This window comes from Prionailurus bengalensis, chromosome C1, assembly GCF_016509475.1.
Source record: "Prionailurus bengalensis isolate Pbe53 chromosome C1, Fcat_Pben_1.1_paternal_pri, whole genome shotgun sequence".
Lineage (NCBI taxonomy): Eukaryota > Metazoa > Chordata > Mammalia > Carnivora > Felidae > Prionailurus > Prionailurus bengalensis.
In genome coordinates, this window is record NC_057345.1 from 5,318,777 (window position 1) to 5,343,507 (window position 24,731).

The window sequence follows — 24,731 nt, forward strand, 5'->3', positions numbered from 1 at the left end:
TCAGCCAGGTCACGATCTCGCGGTCCGGGAGTTCGAGCCCCGCGTCGGGCTCTGGGCTGATGGCTCAGAGCCTGGAGCCTGTTTCCGATTCTGTGTCTCCCTCTCTCTCTGCCCCTCCCCCATTCATGCTCTGTCTCTCTCTGGCCCCCCCAAAGTAAATAAACGTTAAAAAAAAATTTTTTTTTAAATTAAAATTTGTTGAATAAATTTCGGTGCTAATGACTTTCATAATGGTCTTAGCTCCTTCTCGCGTGTTTGCATGCAGCCCAAATCGTGTGTCTGCGTGTGTGCACACAGGTGGGTATAAATGCGTGAATGGGGAGGGAGAGAGAGATTCTAATCTCAGTACTGTGGTACAGAATCACAGGCCTCTCTGAGTTACAGTCCTAGCTCCGACGGTGACGGCCTGATGGTTTTCTTAGGGGGGAAGCACCTAGTTGCGCTGGGTTCTGAAAATGCCGTCACGCGTTAAAGGACATGCGCAAGGGTCTCAGCCAGCAAATGATCAACAAATGAAATCTTTTTTTTTTTTAATTTGGGTAAAACAGATACTACTCTAAAAAGTATATATATTTACGTACATGTATCTTTTATACACACACATCTCCCTCTCTTCCACTGATTTAAGTCGTATTCATTTCATTTATTTGTTCTAGGGGCCTCCCTATCAGATCTCTCCAAGGCTTCCGTTGGGGAATTTGGCAAAGAGATGGGGTGCCAGGAACCGGAAACCAGGACTTTGACAAAAAAGGGATTTTCTGTTCCTTTAGCTGAGAGCTTTGGGCTACCGTAGATGCCGCAGGTCTTGGGTGAGGTGTGAGATTCACTGCCAGGTTGGAGAAATCTGGCCTGGACGGACCTGTGTGGTTTGGTTAGGCTGATGATGGTGTTTCGGATGCCGGTCCTGCAGCTTGACGAGGCCACGTGTTAACTGCTCTTCTGGAACACGACCTCACTATCACCTGTTCTGCCCTAGATAACCAGTTCAGGATGTCCATCCTAGAACGTCTGGAGCAGATGGAGAGGAGGATGGCGGAGATGACGGGGTCCCAGCAGCACAAACAGGGGAGCGGAGGAGGCAGCAGCGGAGGGGGAAACGGGAGCGGGAACGGAGGAAGCCAGGCTCAGGTACGGGCGTGCACTGACCATCACCTTTCACTCTGTGCTTTATTGATCACAAGTCCCTTGTCTGGTGCTGGTGTCATTCCTGGATTAGTCCCGGGGAGTGCTTTATAATCCCGTGCCCCTAAATTTTGAAATCTGTGTAATAACAGAAGCCTTGAACGGTGGGGCTTCTCGGTTGTTGACCTCCCTGAGCCTTAAATCATTGCTGCCGATCCCAGAATTCAATGCTGCTGCCTGGCGGTGTGGCTCGAGGACATCCACTTAGAAAACAGGCCCAGTGGCGACTCAGAGTTCAGTTGGACTCTATTTTGTATTGTGGATTCCATATCTATTTTAAATATAAATATAAAGCATGATCAAACTCGGCCATTCATAAGGCCTTTTATAAAGTCAAGAAGATCAGTATCAGAAGCTCCCAGAGAAGCTGTTTCTGGAATTATTTGGTGTCGGACAACATTAGCCCTGCTATCCTGTTTCACATCTGCTTTCTCACAAATTCCAGGAAGCATTGGCCAAATGCAGGGACGTCACTAAATATTTTTTTAGAGTCCCATTAGTCTTGAAGGCTTTACATAAGTTTTATTTACGGGTCTCATTTTGAGAAATGGCTTGGGCAGAAATTATTTTTCAGGAGACCCTAGAGACAAATTTTCAAAGGATGGATAGCATTCCCCTCTCTCTCTCTCCTACTGAGTTATTATTCCCTGCAAACCCCGAGCACTTTCCCCTCTTTCTTCAAGATTAATGATGATTTCCTGCGAACAATTACATTTTTAAGTGAAACCTTTGAGTTTTATGTTCCTTGTAAATATCAAGTGTTAATAATGTTTTTAATACCAAATTTTAATATTTTGAAACCGAAGCATTTTATGGACCACACCCCAAAACCAAACAACCCCTTCTTCCCCGAATGTTCTTGTTTCTTACCTGCCTTCAGAAGTCCAAGGGAAGACTTGGTGCACAGTAAAATATTATTAAGGCCACAACAGGCTTCTTTTTCACGTAGACCCCTACATTTTAGAAAAGAAGTAATCGTTGTTTGTTGTATCCCATGGCTCAAATCAGGGATTCCCACGAAAACCTTCTGTCACCAGACAGAGTCTGCATCAAGGGAAGGGAATATACTGTCATTTTACAGCTTAACCATTCGGTAACTGGCCTGCTACCACCTGATCCCATGTTAGCTGCTATTGAAGACTCTTCTGTCAATTTAAGGTGGCCTCGATACATATCTGGGTCCACCTTTCGTGATAAAAATGCAGCTCTTTTGGTGAATGCAAAAAAATCTCCCTCCCTGCTCACTAACCCGTAACTTTCACGTACTCATGAATATGTCTGTCTGATGCGTCGGGAGCAGCTCTTGCCTGTCCTTTCCGAGTCAAGGTCGTCCTTCCGCATGTTGGGATCACCCACCTTTAAGATGTTTTGACAGCTCTAGCGAGGATGACATTGTATCGGTCACCCACCTTTTTATTTTTGCAAGGTGTTTTTCCAGACTTAAAAGAAGGAACAACAGTACTTCCATAGTAATTGAATTTTGTGGACTTTGTTGCTGGAAAAAAAGACTTTTTAAATAATACCAGAAATAAGAATCAGGCTAGAAGTATCCTTTACTTGGGGAGGATGTTCAGCGTAGAACTGCCGTCACAGAGACTCAGATAAACTGTTGAGGTTACTACATTCGATTTTCTGTTTCTTGCCTTACAACTGAATCGAGAGAAGAAAGCCATAGTTAAAATTAGTGAATTTCTCTTCCCCGTGTGCCTCTATCGTTATTAATATCACTTAGATTTGAAGATCCCTAAAGCTCTCCCCAAAGGATGGGATCGTCACTAGACTTTTTAAAGTGCTTCTTTGCGGGGGGGGAGAAAAGATCCCCATCTAAGTGACTCAATTCTCCTTCGGGAGGAGCAGGGAGGCAGAGGTCTGGGTGTGTCCCCAGATGCAAGAATTGGGACAGCCACCCTGCTTTTCTCTCCTAGTAGTCTACGGTCCACAACGTGTACTTCAGCTGGAGGCTAGTGGCACTTCTTTAGCGGTGTATGCTTTCCCCGAAATGGATCAGCGTGATGTTCATAATCCGCGTGTCAGCTGTAGTGGACTCCGGTGTTCTCAGCATTACGGAAGGTCACCCCGTGCCACACGCGTGGATGCGTGCCGCCGAGCTGAACCTCGCGCATTCTAGTCTGTTTCGCGATGCCCCTTTGTGCACGGTTTTGTGTCTCCTGTTCTGAGCGGCTAATCGTAAAGCATTTTGTTTCTCCTACATGAAAAGGTTGACTTGGCGGAGGGCCCTGGGTCCGCGGTGGTAACACACACTTCCTCCTCCTAGTGTGCCTCTGGCCCCGGGACGCTGGGCAGCTGCTTCGAGAGCCGTGTGGTTGTCGTGTGTGAGAAGATGATGAGCCGCGCCTGCTGGGCCAAGTCCAAGCACTTGATCCACTCAAAGACTTTCCGGGGAATGACCCTCTTGCACCTGGCTGCTGCCCAGGGCTACGCCACCCTCATCCAGACCCTCATCAAGTGGCGGTAAGGCCGGGGTGCGGACGGCTGGTGGGCACTCTTGCCCGTCAGCTCGCACCTTCCTCTTGGGCGATTCCACTGGTGGAGAGGAATCTGGCCATTCAGTGAGCCTGACAGCCTGTGAGCAAAGGGCTTTCTCGGAGGACAGTTCCCAAGGGAATCTTACACGAACTTCTGCCCGAGGAATGGCGAGCGAGACGTTGCACTCTCTGCTTTCCTCGGGGCTCATAATCCGAACCGCCCTGTGAAATTAGGGACTCTGTCTTCTTCACATCAGGGATGTTGGATGCCCACTTTGGTTTCATCTTTGTGGGTTTGATAACATTCTAGTATTTCTTGGACGTTGATTAATTGTGCGGTAATTTCTGGTACCATCCCTTACAGCACAAAGCACGCAGATAGCATCGATTTGGAGCTGGAAGTTGACCCCTTGAATGTGGACCACTTCTCCTGTACTCCTCTGGTAAGGCATGGGTTCATTTAATCCCTGAGCCGTTTTTCTAAACTGGCATGGGGATGTGGTAAGGTCTTACGGCCCCATGGAGATCGTCAGCAAGGACCAACTTGTCCATTGGCGGGAATAGCAAAAGCGGAGGATGTTTTTTTAACTTGTACTGAGAAAGCTGGCTGTTTTCCTTGTTTTAGATGTGGGCGTGTGCTCTCGGGCACTTAGAGGCTGCTGTCGTGCTGTACAAGTGGGACCGTCGGGCCATCTCCATTCCGGACTCTCTAGGAAGGCTGCCTTTGGGGATCGCCAGGTCGAGGGGTCATGTGAAATTAGCAGAGTGTCTGGAGCACTTGCAGAGAGATGAGCAGGCTCAGCTTGGACAGAACCCCAGAATCCACTGTCCTCCGAGCGAAGAGCCCAATACAGATAGCTGGATGACCCAGTGGCACAGTGAAGCCATCCACTCACCGGAAGTACCCAAAGGAGTCACCGTCATTGCAAGTACCAATCCAGGTAAAAATGCAAAATGATTACATCTCGGAACTCGGCACATTTCCCATTTGCTTTCGTGCAGCAACCCTCAGAAAAGTCCACAGGATATTCACATACGTTTAAGGGTTTGGTTTTTGGGGTTTTTTGGTGGTTTTTTTTTTATGTTTCCGATTTTTCTTTTAGCTGTAAGAATGCCTACTGCTTCCCCCCTACCCCTCCCAGAAATAAATGCAGAAAGTAGAAAAAAAAAAATCTGTGTCCGTTTAAGAAAGAAACACAGATTTTGGAGGACTGACTGAATACAGTATATGCTGCTGGGGAATATTTGAATGTTAGGGACGCATCTTGAGTTCCCGCTTTGCACTTTGTGTCTCTCAGGCAATAGAGAAAGTGTTAATTCTTTAGGGTTCCTAACTTTATCGCCTGTCCTGACTGTCCTTTCTACTGTACTTTTCAGAGCTGAGAAGACCTCGTTCTGAACCCTCTAATTACTACAGCAGTGAGAGCCACAAAGATTATCCAGCTCCCAAAAAGCATAAATTGAACCCTGAGTCCTTCCAGGCAAGGCAGCAGAAACTGCTCTCCACTGCACTGAGTCTGGAACAGCCAAATATCAGGAAGCAGAGCCCTAGTTCTAAGCAGTGTGTCCCTGAGACAATCAGCCCCAGTGAAGGAGTGAGGGACCGCGTCCGGGAAACCTCCCCTCCCGTTCCAGAGACTGCACGACTCCAAGCCTCTGGATCTCAGCCCGTAGTAAAGTGGAGTCCCAAAGATCTTTACATTGGTGTGTCTACAGTACAGGTGACTGGAAATCCGAAGGGGACCAGTGTAGGAAAGGATGCCGCACCTTCACAGGTGCGTCCACGGGAACCAATGAGTGTCCTGATGATGGCTAACAGAGAGGTGGTGAATACAGACATGGGGCCCTACCGTGATAGTGCAGAGAGCGAGGAGTGCACACAGCCCATGGATGACATCCAGGTAAGCACGGACCAGGTAAGCCCGCAGAGGCCGGGGTGGCCGTCGGAGCGCCCCCCACGTCTTTACAGCCGGTTCCCGCAGGTCGTGTGATTTGCTCACCAGCAGACGTTTGGAAGTGTGTTCTGACTCGTGAGAGTGTCGGGGTGTCTCCTCCGCTCGGGCCACGTTTTCATTCAGAGGATCCAGCGTCGTAAATGGGGCCTGAACGCCAGGGACCTGGCTCTCAGCAGAGCCCTCCCCTCTCCCACCAGCTCCTCAGAGCTCACCCGGGGCCCACCAGTCATCTTCCGCTTCCCTCTGCATCCGGGGAGACTGGTTTCCTATTTAAGTACCGGTTTAATAGAGTCACAGCCCAGGAACGCCTAGAACAGGAGGCCTGTGGGTAGGATTTTTAAATGACCTAAGTGACATGAGCACAGCTGTCATCTGGCTGTGGTAAAAGCATATGTGGCGTGAGGTGCAGCGAAATAGCCCGAGAGCCGGTAATTGGCCGTCCTTGTGGTAAGCCTAGAAACGCCAGGATCCCCGGGGCGCCTGGACGGCTCAGTCGGTGAACCGTCCAACTTCGGCTCCGGTCGTGATCTCACGGTTCGTGAGTTCAAGCCCCGTGTCGGGCTCTCTGCCATCAGCACAGAGCCCGCTTCGGATCCCCTGTTTCCCTCTCTCTCTGCCCACCGCCCCCTCAAAAATAAATAAACAAACAAAAAAAACAACACGTCCAGAATCCTCTTGGGGCATGAAGCTTGCAATAGATTAAGAGAATATTTAGTGAAGTAAACTTGAGGTTAAGCTATTAAGCAAGCTAATGCCCCTAAATAAAGTATTCCTTCTGTATTTTAGGGGAGGACCAAATGAGCAGCCTGAGCGGGAGTTTGGCCTCCTCTCTTTCCAAGTTCCTCTAGAACCCGAAACAAATGTCACAGGGAAAAACCCCCACGAGAAATTCAATAGGGCACCAGGCCTGTCGAAATGCCACAGGAGGGAGGGGCCTGGAGGTCCCCCGTCCTGGCCAGCATTCCTGGGGAGACGTCCAGCTGCTGAGCAGCTCCCCTCTGTCCCGCTGTGAGCACAGTGAAGAGCCCGTGTGTTCCCATTCCTCATGGGTGGGCCGGGGGTTCCACCACCGACCTGCCGACCCCTGCAGGTGTGGGAGGCTGCCTGAGAAATCAAAGAATTTTTTAGGTAAGGGGTTGGCAAGAGTTTTCCCGTAAGGGGCCAAATGGTAAATATTCTAGGCTTCGTGGACCCTCTAGACTGTCGTGACTATTTAATCTGCTTTTAGAGCACCAAGGCAGCCTTAGATAATATCAGAGTGTTGGGCACCTGGGTGGCTCAGTCAGTTGAGCGTCCGACTTCTGCTCAGGTCATGATCTCATGGCTCCTGAGTTCTAGGCCCGCCTTGGGCTCTGTGCTGACGGTGCAGAGCCTGCTTGGGATTCTCTCGCTCTCTCCCTCTGGTTCTGCCCCCTTTCCTCCACCCCCTCAAAGTAAATAAATAAACTTTAAATAAATAAATAAGAGTCAGTGTGGCTATGTGCCAATAAAACTTTATTTACACAACCAGCTGCTGGCTTTGGCTATACCGCGTATCAGTACTAAGCAGTCTAGGATAGTATTTATAAACATAAATGTAAACATAATAATAAATCAGCAGTGAAACTTGGCAGCTCAACTGTGTTGAGCGTCTAGAACAGTGCTGTTCACTGGAACTTTCTGCGGTAATGAAACGTTCTGTGTCTGTATGCCCCGTTACGGTAGCCCCTGGCCGGTTTGGTATGTAGTGCTGAAAATGTAGCTGGTGTGACTCAGGAACGGATTTCTGATTTTACATCATTTTAATGAACTTAAGTTTAATAGCCTTTGGGTACCAGAGCTCCTTGTGGCAGCTGGCCTTTGCTAAAGCAGAATTGATGCAGGAAATACAAAATAACCTGAGAAATTCTACTTTACATTTTCACTGAGTCTTGAGAGAATAATATTCTGCTAAATCAAGAGCATGTAGGGGCGCCTGGGTGGCGCAGTCGGTTAAGCGTCCGACTTCAACCAGGTCACGATCTCGCGGTCCGGGAGTTCGAGCCCCGCGTCGGGCTCTGGGCTGATGGCTCAGAGCCTGGAGCCTGTTTCCGATTCTGTGTCTCCCTCTCTCTCTGCCCCTCCCCCGTTCATGCTCTGTCTCTCTCTGTCCCAAAAATAAATAAACATTGAAAAAAAAATTTTTTTAAAAGAGCATGTATCTACGAAAAAGCAACAGCCTCAAGAAGTATTCCGACCAAATGAAAAAATACCATTGAAAAATAATGAAGTAATTCAAGAAATGGCAAGGCGGAGTTCACGGAGGACTGAAAAATAAACCCAGTTAAAACTGATCCGCCTGAGTACTTAGCGATAACGTGACTGTGTGTACAAGGTACTTGTTGAGAAGGGATTCTTTACATAGAGGAGGAGTCATATTTTAAAACTAACCTATAACTAATACTCTGATTATTTTAACAACACCAGAGAGGTGGGGTGAAGGGTGTTGTAGCAGCTTTCTTGTTTAGGGAGGATCACAGATTTCGTTCCACTCGTGTTATTGATAGGTAAGTGGAGGCTGAAATACGCTTGTTAGGAACGTCAGCTTCCTGACGTCAGCTAGACTGCATAAAAACAAGTGACAGAATTTCTAAGTTATTGGAAGGGGGAACAAAGGAAATTGTGACCCACTTGGGGAAAAGTTCAGGAAAAAGTGCAACAACAGAAATAAGCAGAAAGCATAAAATTACAGTAGTATTTTCAAACGCGATTCATTCCTCACTTTGCCAACTGACAATTCTATTAAAAGATTCTCAGTTTGGGTTAAAAAAAAAAAAAAGAAGGCGGCAGAATATACTCTACTGTATGCTGTTTGTAAAAGACAGAACTACAATGAAATCACACAGGAAGATCATGAAAACAAAGCCATAAAGCCCAGAAGCCACTGACAAAGATATAAAAGACAAATGAGTATAAAAGGAAAAAAGACACAAAGCACAATTCAAGGTCCATAGTATGGAGGTACCTTTTGTTGGAGAAGATAAAACCCTTATGGTAGTGGACTGCTGTGTAACTAAGCACACAGCTTCTAGATGTTAAAGCAAAAACCAATAAATACAAAGAAATGTGGAAGCCTAGCCGTAATCGTAAGGTGCCACTGACCTTTGCCTCAGAATGTGTCAGATTAAGTAGATAGAGAAATGACGTAAAAACACGGAACTACACAATTAGAAAGCTGGCTTTCATATATAGATTTAATATATATGGATAGATTTCATGCAGGATATGCTTGCATGTAATTATGCAGATGTATGTAATTAATAAACATAGCAAACATATATATATATATATATATATATATATATATATATATATATATATATAAAATTGTTCTTTTTACGTATCCCGGACACATTTGTGAAAATGGCTCATACTCTAGACCACAGCGAGAATTTGAGCAAAAACCCAAAGCTGCACATTTAAAGGCTATCTTTGACCACAGTACGAGAAATGTGGAATTGGATGACATGACTTTTTGGGTCCCGCTGCTTAGAACGTTATTATTTTGCTTAAAGTTATTTAAGTTTCCTTGCTTTTTGCAGCCCTCACGATAAAAAAACAAAACAAAACAAAACAAAAAAAACGTGTCATGTGGCATCCCAGAGCGTGGCAGTCGTGGTGATGCTAAGATGTTCTTACACTGATACGTGTTTATAAAATGAAGGATTGTTGGGGGCGGTGACTACATGTAAAGTTACAACTTTGAGTCTCCAGAAATTCCACTTTGCTCGTAATAAAATACTCGAATACTTTCACGGAAAACGAATCAAGGTAGGACTTCTGCTGCTCAAGTCGCAAATGAAAGGCCAACATGGAAGGAAAGGCAAGGCAGTGATAGTTTTTCATTTTTATTCCTATCACAAGAATTATTCTTGCTTATTGAAAACTTGGGAAATTACCCACATGCGTTTAACTCAACATCCCATAAAATCCGCCCCCTCCAAGTGCCCCGGGTGGCAAACCCGGCCCCATGTAGAGTACCTCCGTCACACCCAGAAAGTTTCCCGTGCCCATTGGCGGTCACCTCTGCTCCCCTCCCAGCCCCAAGCAACCACTGATCTGATTTCTATCCCCAGAGCTTTGCTTTTTCTGGAAATCTCATGTCAGTGGCATCATAAAATATGCAGGCTTCTGTGTGTGGCTTCTTGCACCTTAGCGTACTGATTTTGAGGTTCATTCAGGTTGTCAGATAAGCATTTTATCACCTTTGTATGGGTCCCTGGAGAACACCTTAAAATCGCTTAAAACCGTAAATGGCCGTCTTCAATTTCCATTTTCAAGAGACGTGCAAGGAAATTTTTAAAAACAAGGCCATATCTCCGAGTCTGATCAGATACGTGGCAGCGCAGACTCTCAGTGAGGAGCCCTAATTGTATCTGTTAGGAATGTATTTGGGGTGCGAGTATCAGCAGCCTAATGATTTATTTTTCTCACATGACAAGAAATGCACAGGTTCATTTGCTCGGTGACGCCATCAGGGACCGAGATTTTCCCCTGAGCGCTCTGTCCTTTTTGGCGAAATTCCCCCTGGCGCATGTTGTTTCACGGTTACGACGTGGGTGCTGGAGCTTGTCTGTAGTCAAGGCAGGAAGAGGAGGGGACGAGCCCAGGGCGTTGATACTGTTCATCAGGAAAGCAGAAGCTTTGCCCCAAACCCCGCAGCAGATGTCTGGAGAGGCTCGTTGTCCAGAAGCGGGTCCCATGTCCTCCCTTCCGTTCACAGGAAGGTGGGAAATCAAGAAGAGGATCATCTAATTGGCTTAGGTCAACCATGAACTGTCCCCTCGGGTTGGCTCGGCACTGCCCTCTAGAGGACTGGGGGTCTCTAGGCAAGGCCTTGCTGGGAGGTGGGGGGGGGGGCGGGGGGGGCATCCCTTAGGTTACCCATAGAGTCACCAGATAACACGTACCCAGGGACAGTTCCATTAAGTGGTTGATCCTAGACGCGAGCAGAGAGTAGGCACAAGGCAGAAGTCCCCTAAGATTTGACTAAAGGTTTCAGGCCAGACTATGATTTGGAGAGAATCAGGCGTCCGCACACTCGGGTGAGTTGTGTAAAACCTTACAGTGATACCGGGGTCCAGCGGATGGAGGTGGAGGGCCGCCCTCCCTTCGTTTCTCTTCCCGTGGGTGGGCAGGGTCGGGGCGGGGGGGGCTGGATAACATCTGCGGTTCCCTTTTAACATGAGTGTTTCTGTGACTTCCGGCTTCCAGGTGAACATGATGACCTTGGCAGAGCACATCATCGAAGCCACGCCTGATCGAATCAAGCAGGAGAGTTTTGTGCCCACGGAGCCCTCGGCTTTGGAAAGAACAGACACTGCCACCATCAGCAGTACCATGAGCTGGCTGGCCAGTTACCTGGCCGATGTCGATCGTCTGCCAAGCGCTGCCCAGATCAGGTCCGTGGAAGTCCGTGGGCCACTGACCAGCGTGAACTCCCGGGCTCAGAGAAGGGCACGGGGGGCTCATTCAGTCTGATGAATGCTGTGTGATACGAGACCTCCCGATGGAAGGAAGGAAACTTTCAGGTCCCTCTTCCCCACCTCTTCCGTGACTTCCCTCCCCTCGTGCGTGTGAGATCGTGTCCCACGATGTTTCTCTCCCCCCAGTTCAATTGAAGTTTCATCAAGGGCAGGAAAATGTCTTCAGTGGGCTTAGTATTTAGCATCGTGCTAAACTCGTAGCAGGTACTCAGTAGGAACTCACTCACTGAAGGACAGTTACCAGTACAGAGGATGTTTAGCAACTCACTGCACTGAAGGAAGGCATATGCTTGCTGGTGCGCAGTGGCTCTTGTCTCTTTACTCAGTATGTAATGGGTCGTGCAGATCAGTCACCAGTCTCTCTCCCTTGTGTCTCCTCTTGTTTCAGAAGTGCATATAACGAGCCTCTAACCCCTTCTTCTAATACCAGCTTGAGCCCTGTCGGCTCCCCAGTCAGTGAAATAGCTTTCGAGAAACCCAGCCTTCCCTCAGCAGCAGATTGGTCTGAATTCCTGAGCGCGTCTACCAGTGAGAAGGTAGAGAACGAATTTGCTCAGCTGACTCTGTCTGATCACGAGCAGAGAGAACTCTATGAAGCTGCCAGGCTCGTCCAGACCGCTTTCCGGAAATACAAGGTAGAGTAGAAGAGAGCTCTGATGTGGTGACGTTTCGTAAGATGGGGGAGAATAGACGAAAGTCAGAATCATCCGAACTAAAACCTGATGCCATTTTGTTCTCCCACTGTATATTCTATAGAATCGTTATTTGGACTTACTATGTCACAGGAAATTATTAATAATTTTCAGAAGCCTCAGTGAAATAAAACCGATCAGTAGTGCGATGTCAGCATCTCAGTTTATTCTTGGCAGTGATAATGGATATTTATCCTTTAGTTAACATTGAGTAAGTTGACACCTCCACCGCAAGGAATTTATGACCCAAAGCAATGATTTCTAACTGGATGGAGGCCTGGGACTGACCGTAGGTGGCCCGTGAACTCCTAAGATTTTATGGTGAAGCTTGTGTGCGTGCATTTTTGGTGGGACAGGGTCCGTGGCCTTCCATATTCTCAAAGGAGCCTTTGACCACCCTGAATAGGTGTTAAAAGCCAATCATCATTGATCCCACAGTAGAGCAGCCGGGGTTAGGTTAGGAACGACGATGGAGATCTGGCAGAGCGCGTAAGGACAAATAGTGCAATACCTGACTCGTTAAATACCTGGCAAATGAAGACTTTTAGGCCTCCTAACATCCAACTGTTATAGTTCTATTTAGAAGCAGGAATGGGAGATCTATTCTGTAAATTCGTTTTTTTCCTGATTTCTGCTTATAACTGATTATCACTGTATTTTGGTAAACCTGGGGTCTCGGAGAAAGTTATACGTGAGTGACAGGTCTGTGTAAGTCTTTAAAAAGTTGAAATTTCTTACACTAAATCGTGGTTTCGCTTCACTTTACCCTTAAGGGCCGACCCTTGCGAGAACAGCAAGAAGTGGCTGCTGCCGTCATTCAGCGTTGTTACAGGAAATACAAACAGGTAAACCACGGCTCTGGGTCACAGTAGGAAGTGCACCTTGTCCAAACAGCAGGCCCCTGAGGATGTTAGCATGTGGTTTGGCCTAAGAGTACTATGTCCAGTGCCCGATTCAAAGACCAACTTTGAATTATGTTGACCAAAAAAAACAAAACACAAAATATTCCAGAGGGGGAAGGGAAAAACTACCCCCAAAACCTTTGCAGTCAAGCTTATCCCACAGGGTAGTGTTTGTTCAGATGGTTGGCCTTCCGGTATGATCTCCCAGCTGAGACGTTGATCTGGCACAAAGGAAGTTATCTGCGTCTGAAGGGAGGATCTGTGTTCTAGTAATTTGTCTACAGCCTCCGTAGCCATTAACTCCACTAGGGAGTTTGGTGTGGTGGTCAGAGAAGGTGAACGGTGGCAGTTATCTTTGACCTTGAGTTGTATAAATTACATACTGTCCAGCCACTTTTCTTTTCCACTTCCTCCCATCCGTTTTCACACGAAGACTTGTAAAATTCTGAAGAAGCTCAGAACATCTTTAAACTGCTTTTGCATTCCTCAGTTAAGACGTGCAGGAAGAATTTCTAAGTGTTCTTTACACAGGGTTGCTGTTTCCAGAACAACCTGTAAGCTTACCTAACTGCCATCCCTTGGGAAAGGGAACTGACTAATGTGTACGGGGCCCCTAGGATATACGAGATCTTTTGGGCACATCATCCCATCACGTGTGCTCTCTACAATGATTGGAAGTAAATAACTATTTCTGTTTTTCAACAAAGAAGCTGAGGCTCAGAGAAACTAAGTAAATATCAGACTTTCCTAACCACCTGGGTGGTTGGAAACCATACAAACTTGCCAAATTCAGTTTTGACTGGTCCATAGGATAAAGTTCAGGCCTGTCAGTAGATTCTAGAACCTTCTATGAGACTATGCCATACGGAGGTTTTAAATGCTTATGTAAGGAATAGTGGATGCTGAGAAGTGGAAGTGTGGTACTATGTTCTCTTGCTCCGATCCAGGGTTCACTTTGATTTCTGATATGGGTTGCCATTTTCTTGAGTTTCTCTAGGATTAGTGAAAGGGGGTGGGCTGGGAGGAGTCCTCGACTTATAGCCAATTGAGTTCATGATCCCAGAAAATGAAGGTTTATTGTGTAAACGCTGACACCACAGTCCCTGGAGCTCTGCAGCAGGGAGCCACGCTCACATTAGAACAGATGCCACACAGAATCCACGTGTCAGGTCTGTGATTAAAACAGGCGTTTATTCCAAAACATGAGTTCTGTTTTTGTTTTTTTAAAACGCCGTCCCAGGGGCGCCTGGGTGGCTCAGTCGGTTGAGCGTCTGACTTCGGCTCAGGTCACGATCTCACGGTTTGTGGGCTCGAGCCCTGCGTCGGGCTCTGTGCTGACAGCTCGGAGCCTGGAGCCCGCTTCGGATTCTGTGTCTTCCTCTCTCTCTGCCCCTCCCCTGCTCACGCCCTCTCTTTTTCAAAAATAAGTTAAAAACAAAACAAAAACCAAACCAAACAAACAAAAAACCCTCCCAAAGAAGTATTGTCTACAGCCAGGAAGACAGAAGGCAATATTTTTTGAAATACTGGCAAGTAGAAGACAAATAATTTTGGAAGACAGAAGGCATTAAGATAGCCAGATTGCCTTTTTCTTTTTTCTTTTTTTTTTTTTTCCGGTTGGGAGTTTTATTGGTTCTGGTTTTTAATTTCATTCTATTCAGCAGTCTAACATTAATCTTGTATTTTCTGTTTCTCCCCAAGCTGACATGGATAGCCTTGAAGGTAATGACACCCAAGTCCCTCTCACAAACCATTTCACCAGAGTCACAAACGCCACACCCATCACCAGCGATAAGAAGGGGCCATTAAGACGGCAGGGTCTTGAAATAGGCATACTCCCCTTGCCAGGCCGCCGAAGTACGGTGCATCTCTGGGGACCATGTGGCTATTCCGTTGCAGTGGGTTTTGGCATTAACAGTCATTGGACACTTTCTTGGCCATGTCCGTCTAGAGAATCCATCCGAGCCAATTACCGTGAGCCCCGCGAGCCCCAAAATGCACCACCCTGCTGCCCAGCGTGCTTCCCTGGGTTCCAGTAATTTCTGCATGTGCAGTATGCACAGGCCGAGTGGACGAAAGCCACAGGAGCCCTGCAGCATGCAGCGTTCTTGTCTTAGGAGATTTTGGGGCAAATGAAAACGGAAAGCAGGTCAGACAAGACCTGAGAGGATTCTTGCACAAGGGTCCTGTGTCTTGAACCTTCTTGAGAGGTCAGTCCGTTCCCGGCCCTCAGTCCAGCTCATACAGGCAGGGATGTCCTCAGGCACAGGGATTTTTCTCAGGAGTATTTTCCCCCAGGATGGTAAGTTGCCTTCTTGTAAGCAAAGTGCTTCCTTGTGACTTCTTGACCCCAGAGCCCTCCTCTTCTGTGTCCCATTAGAAGCTCGAACATCGCATTTTTGAAGTATGGAGAGCTCTGGGTTTTTAGTGCCTAGAGACCGAAATGGAAGAGAACTCCTTCTCCTGTGTGTAGTTCTGCAGCCGGCTGGGCGGAGGGTCACCGCTCCTGGCTTCTGGGGAAGTCCCTGGTTCCGTGACACTTTTCCAGGTTCCATGGCATTACCCCTGTGTCGGTCCTATGAGTGTTAATCTCTTGCAGGTTAAATGTCTTAAAGGTGTCAGCGTTTCATGATAAGCCTTGTATTTGGGACCTTGCAACTCAGACATGTGTCGTGTGGAACGATAGTCAGGAATCGGAGGCTGACCGCTCCAAGTGGGCGTGTGTATGGTGGTGATTGGGATGCGTAAAAAAGGTTCTCTTAAAATGGGACAGTAAATATTAATCTTAAGCATGTAAATTATACCTTCTAAATGTGTTCTCATTATTCCTAAATGTCTAAGTGTATTGCTATCAAATGTGTTTCCAAGTAGGGCAAAATATTTGATACTGGGGGGGAAAAGCACATTTGAAGCAATACGTTGTCTGAAGGCAACCCTTAAACTAATATTTTGCATTTGGGAAAGGTAGGTGAAGAGGTTCCTAGTTTGCGTCCTTCATAATTGAACCCAAACCAGAGAGTAGTAATAATAACCATAATAGTAATAGTAATAGTAATAATCATAATAAAGGGTCAAAGCATTTTCCTGCTCTCCCTTCCCCAGCAAACCCAAAGGACACATAGGCCCGGTGGCTACTGTTACTCTTCTGCTTGTTCTTGTCTCCCTGCAGTATGCACTTTATAAAAAGATGACACAGGCTGCCATCCTAATCCAGAGCAAATTCCGAAGTTACTACGAACAAAAAAAATTTCAGCAGAGCCGGCGTGCCGCGGTGCTGATCCAGAAGTATTACCGGAGTTATAAGAAATGTAGCAAAAGACGGCAGGCTCGCCGAACAGCTGTAATTGTACAACAGAAACTCAGGTGGGTTGAGATTTCGTGGAGGCGAGGCTGTCTGGGGAAGAGAAGCTTTCGGCGTCGCCCAAAGAACGGCCCTGCCTGGACGTCGGGGGCCGAACGCGCGCGTTGCAGTGACTTTCTTTAGGGGCCATTCTAGATGCTGTGACTCTCTGTAGCGATACCGGAGCCGTTCACCGACCGTTGTATCTCTTTAGCCCCTCTCTCCACCCCGCCCCCGCCCCCACCCCCACCCAGTTATCGTGATGCTTGGGTGAGAATTTGGCAGGACCGAAGTTTCCTACTCAGGAGAGGGGCGCCCCCTACCCAAAGTGTGGCGTCGCTGCAGGGGAGACCTGGGGAGGCTAGCTAGAGGTGAGCTATGGTCCGTCTTACAGTAATGAAGACGGAGCACAGTAAAATCTGCCCATGGAAGCTCAGAACCCAACAGCCCAGAAGAGTAGCAGACTCGGGCAAACCAGCCTCTAGACTAAGCCTGTCTAGGGCCGGAAGGTCTTCTTCCGCAAAATGAGCTCATGAAGACTCGTGAAAGAACAGCCCGCTGTCACCGTATTTTCCATCTCGGCCCTGCTCCCCGCCCCCCCCCACCCCCACCCTTACCCTTTACGGCCGGCCAGAGTGCCATCCGCGGCCTCCCCCCTTCTCTGCCGGCGACGCCCACACCCCGTGTGCCGAAGGCCGTACTGCGGGTGTGGTCGGGTTCGCCACGTCCTCTGTCCCCGCTCACCCGTTTTCAGCTTTTGCGCCTTAAGCGTGGCGGTACCCTTCCCGTGACAGTGATGTTCCGGCTTTTTCAGGAGCAGTTTGCTAACCAAAAAGCAGGACCAAGCTGCTCGAAAAATAATGAGGTTTCTACGCCGCTGCCGCCACAGGTAACATTAAGCCTCATCTAGACGGTTTACTCATCGAGAGCAGTGAAACGACCCTGACCCTCCTAACCACTCATGAACTCCTGCGTAAAGCCAGTTCCCCGAAATTCATCAGAGTAAACGTCCCAAGTGGCAGTAGGAGAGCCGATCTCTAACTAGGGACCGAGTTGCTGCACTGGGAGCACCGGGAACTGCCTCACGGCACGTTGTAATGTTGAGCGGCAGAGATTCCTGCCGGGTCTCCTGTCTCAGTTTGGGTGCGAGGACAGCCTAGTGGGACTGGGTTGCTGCCTGTTTTCTCTTCAACCTCTTACTTGCACGCCACCCCGCAGCGTGCTTTCCACTCCGAGCCCCTCCTGTGCCAGCTTGTGTCCAGAGAACAAACAGAGTTCCTGTTCTCAGGGAAGAGGCAGAAAACCACCGACTCCGGGCAGGGTTTCCCACGGAGACTTTCTGCCACGTCGCGGGCGCCCCCTGCTGGACGTGTGCAGCCGAGGGAAGCCGTCTGCGCGGAGACGTGCGTTTTCCGTTTTCCATCGGGAGAAAACAGGCCCCCGGAGACAAGGGCAGCTTCCCACCAGGCCAGCTAGAGGGGTTCCTCTTTGTTCCTTCAAATCTGAGGTTCCTTTGTGGACGGCAGGCTCTTTCCTTAGATTTGGGGACAGCCGGGGAGATTGTTTTGTTTTCCTGATGTGGTTAGGGTTCTGGGCTGACATCTGTGCCGGTGGCCTTCGGGGCTGCGTTTCGGTGACCCTGTGTGGTTTTGTGGCTTCCCTGTGCATCAGGAGCTGTGATCTCCAGCCAGAAACTAGCTCTCTGGCGTCTTCCTGCCTCTTCTTCTTTCACTGTGCCAAAACCCCGAGCATCTAGGTTCAGTTCGATCCCTCAGACGGTTCCTTTCACTTCAGTTTTTCTTACTCCTAAAACTTGCCAACTTCGAGAATGTTTGCGACTTGGAGACTTAGTAGGGGTCAACGGCCATCCGTGCTCCTCCTTCTGCTAACAAAAGAATTCTTTTCTGGCATGTTGAGAGGAAGTGTGCTCAGAGCCACACGTTCATCGTAATAAAAATTTTAAAGAGAACATCCTTCAGGCTGTATTTGGCGTTCTCTAGCTGCGATGCTATTGGAAAGAGGCTGGCGCACACTTACTAGACCTCCGCAGCCCATCTGCCCTCTACCCTGCAGCACCTGGGGTCTCCTTCCCCGTGGCCAGCTGGCCAATGAGATACCCGTATCGATACTCAAATGGGAAGTCTTGTTAGGAAATGCGTATCAAAACATGAAGCGCCTGTGACATAATTACGTTAGTTCTAGAATCCCTGCCGAGGTCAGTCCCTCTTCTCTCCCCCCTGGGCCGTACCTTTGGCAACGTGAGATTCTCTGTGTTTGGTCGACATGATCAGGGACTTCCCTCCGCCCTTTTCTGGACGTGCTCGCCTGTGCTCGCACTCCCTCCTTCCTTTCTCCCCTCCAGTTTGTCTCCCCCAGCCCTGCTGAGACTGGGGTTAACACTCTCACAACAGATTTCCTTTTCGAGGAAATTAGCTTTACGGGGCTCTTCTTTGGAGCCAGAATGTTTGGAAGTTGAATTTTCCTTGTTTCTCCTAGTCTTCACCTCAAACTTTGAAAATACGTGCGGGTAATGCGACCTTGGTCATTACGAGCAAACTCACATCAAGTCCCATGCTCCTTCTCTGTTTTTCTCGTCCAAAGCCATGCCCTGTGTCTGCATTGGGTGAGTTGAGAGGTTAAGACAGTTAGGCAAAACATCCGTGCCTAAAAGGCCGGCTCCCAGAGTAAGCTGAACAAAGGAACACTCTCATTCTTGTTTTCAAAGCTCTCTCTTTACAAGCTAGTTGAGAAGAATTTCGTGAGGACTTCACCTTTCTTAAGTTCGTGTTTCAACAAGTAATAACCTCCTGAGGGTGGCAAGAAGGTTTGTGGTGAGGAGAACATCAGATTATGGACTTGGAATTCCTATTCATTCTTTGGGATAAAATAAAGACCCCTAGTGGCTCTTTTCCTGACTTGCCCCATAATGGTTTAGACGCTGGAAAAAAATGAGCAGGCAAATTTTGATGACTTTTGCATACCGACCGTATTCTCTTCCCATCCCTGAATCCTGAGAATCGGCAGAACCGAAAGCTCATGTTTTCCCTCGGATGAACGGAACCCTCTTTCCACGCTGGGGTACTGGGTCTTATTTTAAGAGAAACTGTCATGTGTCTTGTCCCTGCGAAGTATTAAAATAGAAAACCTCATATAACACCCTCTCAGAAAAGGTAGGTAGGTAATGGCTTCAGGAATCAATCAGGGTCCTGTCTCTTAAGAATTTTGCCAAGTCATGTGACGCCAGCGTTTTTAGACCTCACGATGAATTGGTGAATTTTCTACCTGCTCATTTCACATACCCCATCACCACTCTCCTTTTCTTTCTTTCCAAAAAAAAAAAAAAAAAAAAGGGGGAACCACTTTTTACTCTTTTTTTGTTGTTGAAATAAAGCTGTGTATAAGGTTTCTGTTGTGACCCTCACGTGCTAATAGCTCTTTGGTGTTGTTTTACTGTCTAAAGCCCCCTGGTGGACCATAGGCTGTACAAAAGGGTGAGTTTAGCTGCCTGCTAGCCAGTGTTTACCTTTATCTTCCATTTTCAATATTTTGCTTTTTGCTTGCTTGCATGGGGCTGCAGCCTAGGTATGCCAGTAAGTTTCACATCCATTTTGAATGAAATAAGACAAAATGAAAACTAACCCTAATTACTAACACTGCTACTTTATACAACATGAAACACAGTCACGTACAGCAGATGTACAAATGCATGAGTAAGCGAAAGGGAGGCCCTTCTGAAGCCGCCACAGGGCACGCTTAGAACTCGGTGGAGTTGGAACAAGGCTGCACTGGAAGAAAACGTCAAGCAGGTGGCTATTGGTGACTCAGATCATTGGCCACCATGCAATTCTCTCAACTACCGCTGTGTCCAAATTTCTAAAGCAAAAAAAGCTCACCAGGTGATACTGGCTTTTTTTTTTTTTTTTTAAACGAATCGATTTCTTGTTTAGAGTTACTATTTCCCCCATCACCCTGTTCCTGTAGTTTCGTTTTGTAAATCTCCCTTTCCCTGGTGCCATGAGGTAAGTCAGCACATGAAGCTGCCCTTTCAGAACCAATGCAGCGCATTCATTATTAAAGAGCGAGCAAACCCGACTTCCAGAATTTAATGGCAATGCTGAATAAAGACGGTGGGGTGGAAGGTGTGTTAAATCTGCATATTCTATATAGCAGTTAAGAGTGGACATTCCAATAGAATTTGTATTTTAAAGAAATGATGATGAAGAGGTAGGGTAGCCGATGGACACTGTTGGTGTCCTTGAGGTTTTAGACTATGATGCTGGTTTGTAGGTATACACAAGGGGCAGAAGTCTCTGCCAGAGGCGACTGCCACATGCGTGAAGGTAGAGGAAAGGATTTAGTGTCAGGAAATTGATTTAAAAGACAGGGATAGAATTCACCCAAAGCAGATCCGAATGTAGATTAATTTGACACCTTTTGTCCGATGGACTTAAGAGAAGATGCCCTTAAGCAAATAACAGGGGAGCAGGGGAGCCCCCACCCGTCAACTCCACTCCATTCGACACCCTCCCTTCTTAACCCCGACTTGAGTCATTTGTAAGATTTCTGAGAAGAGATTGTAATTCAAAAATTCTGAAACTTCTAATGTTTCTGAAGCTGGTATTTTTCATCTAAGTGCCTTTATGTCGATGCTGGTATTTATTCATTGTATTTTAAGTCAAAGATCGTCTAACTTCTTCTTAAAAGGCTTTCCAAAGAAAGTAAATATCCTAGGCTTTGTGGGCCACACAGTGTCTGTCACACCCATTCAGCTCTGCCATTGCAGCCTGCGAACAACAGTAGGTAATATGTAAATGAATGGTTATGGCTGTGTTCCAATAAAACTTTATTTACACAGATATTCGTTGGGCTAGATGTGGCCCCTGGACTGCAGTTTGCTGGCTTACGATGAGAGGAGAATTGAGTTTTTATAAGTTCTTCCTAAAATAAGACCCAGCCCCTATATATAAGATTTAAAGTCTCACGTGGTTAAAACCATGGGTGGTCACTGAAAGAAAATGTATGTAAAACAGAATAAAGCAGTTCCGCTGGTCTGTACATTTACTAGCTAGTCCTCTTGAGAATTAAGCAGTTGTCCCCAGTTGTCCCATGTGGTGGAACTGGCTCAGAGATGGCTGTGTTTGAAATTCAAAAAAGGGGACAAAAATCTCCACTTCTTTCTCTTTCCCTTCCCTTTCACTCTCTGCATACATAAACAATATTTGTTTCCACTTAAAAAAAAAAAAAAAAAACAAACCCTGCAAAAGAGCAAATGCAGGCCCCAAGAGTCAGTTTAACAAAACAGTTGTAGTATCTTGCATGTGACGTGCAATTAACACGATCCCTGCAAGGAGCCAACATTTAGTAAAAGTGGTTGCCTACGCACTTCGGAAGCTTGCTAGCTTCTGGTACGTCAGTGATCGTTTTTAAGAGAACGTTTTCCAAAGGGGCTTTTCCATGTGAGAGTCCCTACCATAACTTCTTTAGCACCTGCTGCATCCATCGTCACAGGCTCCTAAACCTCCTCCTCGGGCACGGAAAGTTGGAATTCCCTGACACCCCCGGGCCTCCCGGGCTTCAGGGGCTTGGAGAGAGAGCAGCTGAGAAGCTCAGATTCCTTCTAGTATGGTCCTGTCTCTCTCCCTGTGTGGATGGAGGGCTAGCTTATCTGTGGCTTTGTCTAGTTACCGGCAGGATCTCACCCCCTCTGGGTTCGGTCAAGAGACGAGAGCAGAGACGTCAGTCACAGTGGCACTTCCTCCAACAGTCCCCAAGCTGAAATGACTCGTGGGGAGGGAGGGCATTCTCTGAGGAGAGTTCTTACTGGTGGAATTTGTGTCAAACGACTTAGCATACTTTTTTTTTTTATTAATGTACATACCATACTTAAGACACTTAAGCTTTCTGCATCAAAAGATGATATTTGATAACTTAAGGAACTCGGTTTTGTGGCGCAGTTTGTCAAACACCATTCAGCCGCACGTCCTCGGTGGGTGAAGCGGAAGGGTATGCAGAAAGGCAGACGAGGTCAGTCATCGGAATTAAGGCACAGTACACCAGTCTTCACTTGGGGTTGGCTAAGAAAAAGCCCCCCGGTGCTCTCGGCCGAGAGTCCTCGTGTCTTCATGCAGCCTTCCCTCCAGGCTTAGCCCCTAATTCATCCAGGCTCTTAAAGTGGAGTTTCCAAATCCTCCAGCTTCTCCTAGGGATTTGATTTGTCTTGGGCACAACTACTGCCCTTTTAGGAGAAAACTTTTGTTGTGCACAGAGAGATATTTAAATCGGTAATCTTAATTATTTCTCTGAGTTAACTTAGGTGTTATACTACTTTCCAAACAGTGAGGATTGCTGAGGTTGGAGAGGTTTTTGAAGGGCACGTACTGAAAACATGACTCTCCGGCTGGGTTCCGATTAAATTGACCAGGATGGAACGTAGTGTCCTAGCAGAAACCCAAGATACCTCATACGTAAAGAAATAACAACTGAATTACGTGACAGATTCATCCTCCGGGTATTGAGACTAAAGAGGACAATGCCTCTTTCTCCAGTTAGAAAATGGTTTTTCCACTTCCCTCTTCAAGATATTTGGGGTTTTGTGGGTATCAGGAAGCGTTCTCATAGATTGGAGAGACTATTCTCTGAAGAGTGATTCCTGGACAAATCCTTTTTTCCCCTGAGATGTTATTTCTGTGACGGGGCATTATGACCTGTAACAGTCACTACAGGTATTATCAGAAACAGTGAGAATTCTGGTTTTCAAATAACCTATTTTTGGAAGTTGTTGGCCTAGTCCCCGTGTTCAGTAAAGGTGGGTGAAGCTATCCTCCTGGCATAAAAGAACCCTAATTGGGGGGGAAGAAGAGGTAACTCTTTCTGGTGACAAATGTTCAAGCAACAGATTTTCTCTCTGACTGACAACTGGGTTTCTAAACACTGAACTTTACCAGATGCTGCCAGTTTTCTTGGTAAGTAGCGATTTCAGCACTGACTCTGGACAGCAGTCCTGTGAGACACCTTCAGGGGGTCGTTGTCAAGTTCTGCGGGTTCCGTTCATACTTTGTGTTCTGTTGTATATACTTTAATCCGAGGGACAGTTCTCTAACGATGCCCGAAAGTATGTTGCTTGATTGAGAAGAGTGGACGGTGCTCTAGGTCAACAACGGTGCCATCACACTTTAGTTAAATTTGACACGAGGTGTAATTCCCAGGTGGCCTGATACACTTGGTGAGGAGTAGGAAATGAATGTGTGGGATGTGTCATCATGGCTGTAATTCAAATATCCAAAGTAATTTTGTCTTACTTGCCTCTTTTAGGAAATGAATATTTTTGGCACACAGTGGTGTGTGTTAAATTGCAGACAACATGCTCTGTGTCATTCTTATTGGGCCTCTCTGTCTTTTTTGTTTTGCAATCCAAATGAGATTTCTGGAAAATGGCAAGATCTCTCTTTTCCTAAATTCCCCACAAGCTATTGCAGCTCTCAGAGCAACAGGTAACTAATCAGAAAGCCGCATCTGGCTGCCCTGTATATTTTTGACGTCCAGCATTGCAAGAATATATCTGCTGAAATCCACTGACTCATGAAACATTTCTCTGGCTGAGCGTTACCAAGTAGATGTAATGAAGCGGCTTTGCCTTATGCTTTACCCATGGAGCCATTGTTTGCTACAAGTTTCGGAAGCAGGCCTACCTCATTTATTCGTGAATTCTCATTGGACGTCTGATGGAAACAAACCCTGTGTGGGCTTCTGCTGGCTTTCAGTGCTGTTGCTTTCCTACATCACTTCAGTACATTAGAATGCAACATTCGTTTTTATGTTTCCTCGTTTCTTTTTTTTCTTTCCTTCTTTCTTTCTTTCTTTCTTTCTTTCTTTTTTTTTTTTTTTTTTTTTTTTGTTGTTGTTGTTGTTGTCGTTGAGACCGCAGCAATACCCCAAAGTGGGGATTATCTTCAGCCTAGAACGCTTGGGCAAATCCCGGGGTTGTCTTCCATTTTCATAGCGGAATGGCTGCAGGGGAAAGTCGCGCTGCCCTGATTGCCTCCCCTCCCAGCCAGTCCCTGGAGGGCCCTTTCCCGAGGTACCGACTGGACTGACGCGCGCAGCTCAGAAACGTGCTCCCGGCGGCTCTCCTTGTGGCCGCGACAGCCTCGTAGCCACAGAAGCTGTGGTTTCTGCCCCCGGGTCAATGGTCTTCAGAGCCCCAAGGAAGACTGCTTTGCCTGTCTTCTGTGCAGTGGAATTCAGAAGCAAGCATACACACTGTATACGGGGTTTGTTTTTAGGGGACCAGGACATCCTCAGGTTAGGCTGTTTCTTGGCCCTGAATGAATCCAGCAGGTGTAATCCCTTTAGAGAACCAAAGCCTCAGTAACCAGTAGCTGAGTTGGGACAGCACGTACAACGCAACGAGAGTTGATGGAACGCCTGTCTGTATTCTGAGTTCCGCAAATACCACCACTGGATTTTCCAACGTAATTCCAGCTTCAAACAAACCCGGCCCACATTTACCAAGTTCGTGTGCCGAAAAAATAGGCTTAAAACACAGGTAATGCCAGCGACACCAGTTCAAACAGTTGGTGTTGGTTTTGGACTCTAGAATCAGTTTCTTTCTTTCTCCACTGAATTTTTCACTTGGTTTTTTGTGTCATGCGAATACAACATTGCTAGCCA

General features: G+C 47.1%; 1 protein-coding gene across 6 annotated transcripts in view; it reads left to right on the plus strand.

Annotated features, from left to right (window-relative positions):
- Positions 1-24,731, plus strand: part of CAMTA1 (calmodulin binding transcription activator 1) — an 857,550-nt gene that overhangs the window by 825,430 nt on the left and 7,389 nt on the right. The window contains exons 12-23 of one of the 6 annotated variants that reach the window (XM_043573686.1): positions 977-1,128; positions 3,458-3,654; positions 4,033-4,111; positions 4,294-4,609; positions 5,046-5,569; positions 10,856-11,043; positions 11,516-11,762; positions 12,593-12,664; positions 14,423-14,443; positions 15,891-16,084; positions 16,876-16,950; positions 19,522-19,552. In XM_043573686.1, coding sequence (XP_043429621.1) covers positions 977-1,128; positions 3,458-3,654; positions 4,033-4,111; positions 4,294-4,609; positions 5,046-5,569; positions 10,856-11,043; positions 11,516-11,762; positions 12,593-12,664; positions 14,423-14,443; positions 15,891-16,084; positions 16,876-16,950; positions 19,522-19,552 — 2,096 coding nt within the window. The remainder of the gene's footprint in view (positions 1-976; positions 1,129-3,457; positions 3,655-4,032; positions 4,112-4,293; positions 4,610-5,045; positions 5,570-10,855; positions 11,044-11,515; positions 11,763-12,592; positions 12,665-14,422; positions 14,444-15,890; positions 16,085-16,875; positions 16,951-19,521; positions 19,553-24,731) is intronic. The other 5 variants (XM_043573689.1, XM_043573685.1, XM_043573690.1 and 2 more) reach the window with 5 other exon arrangements.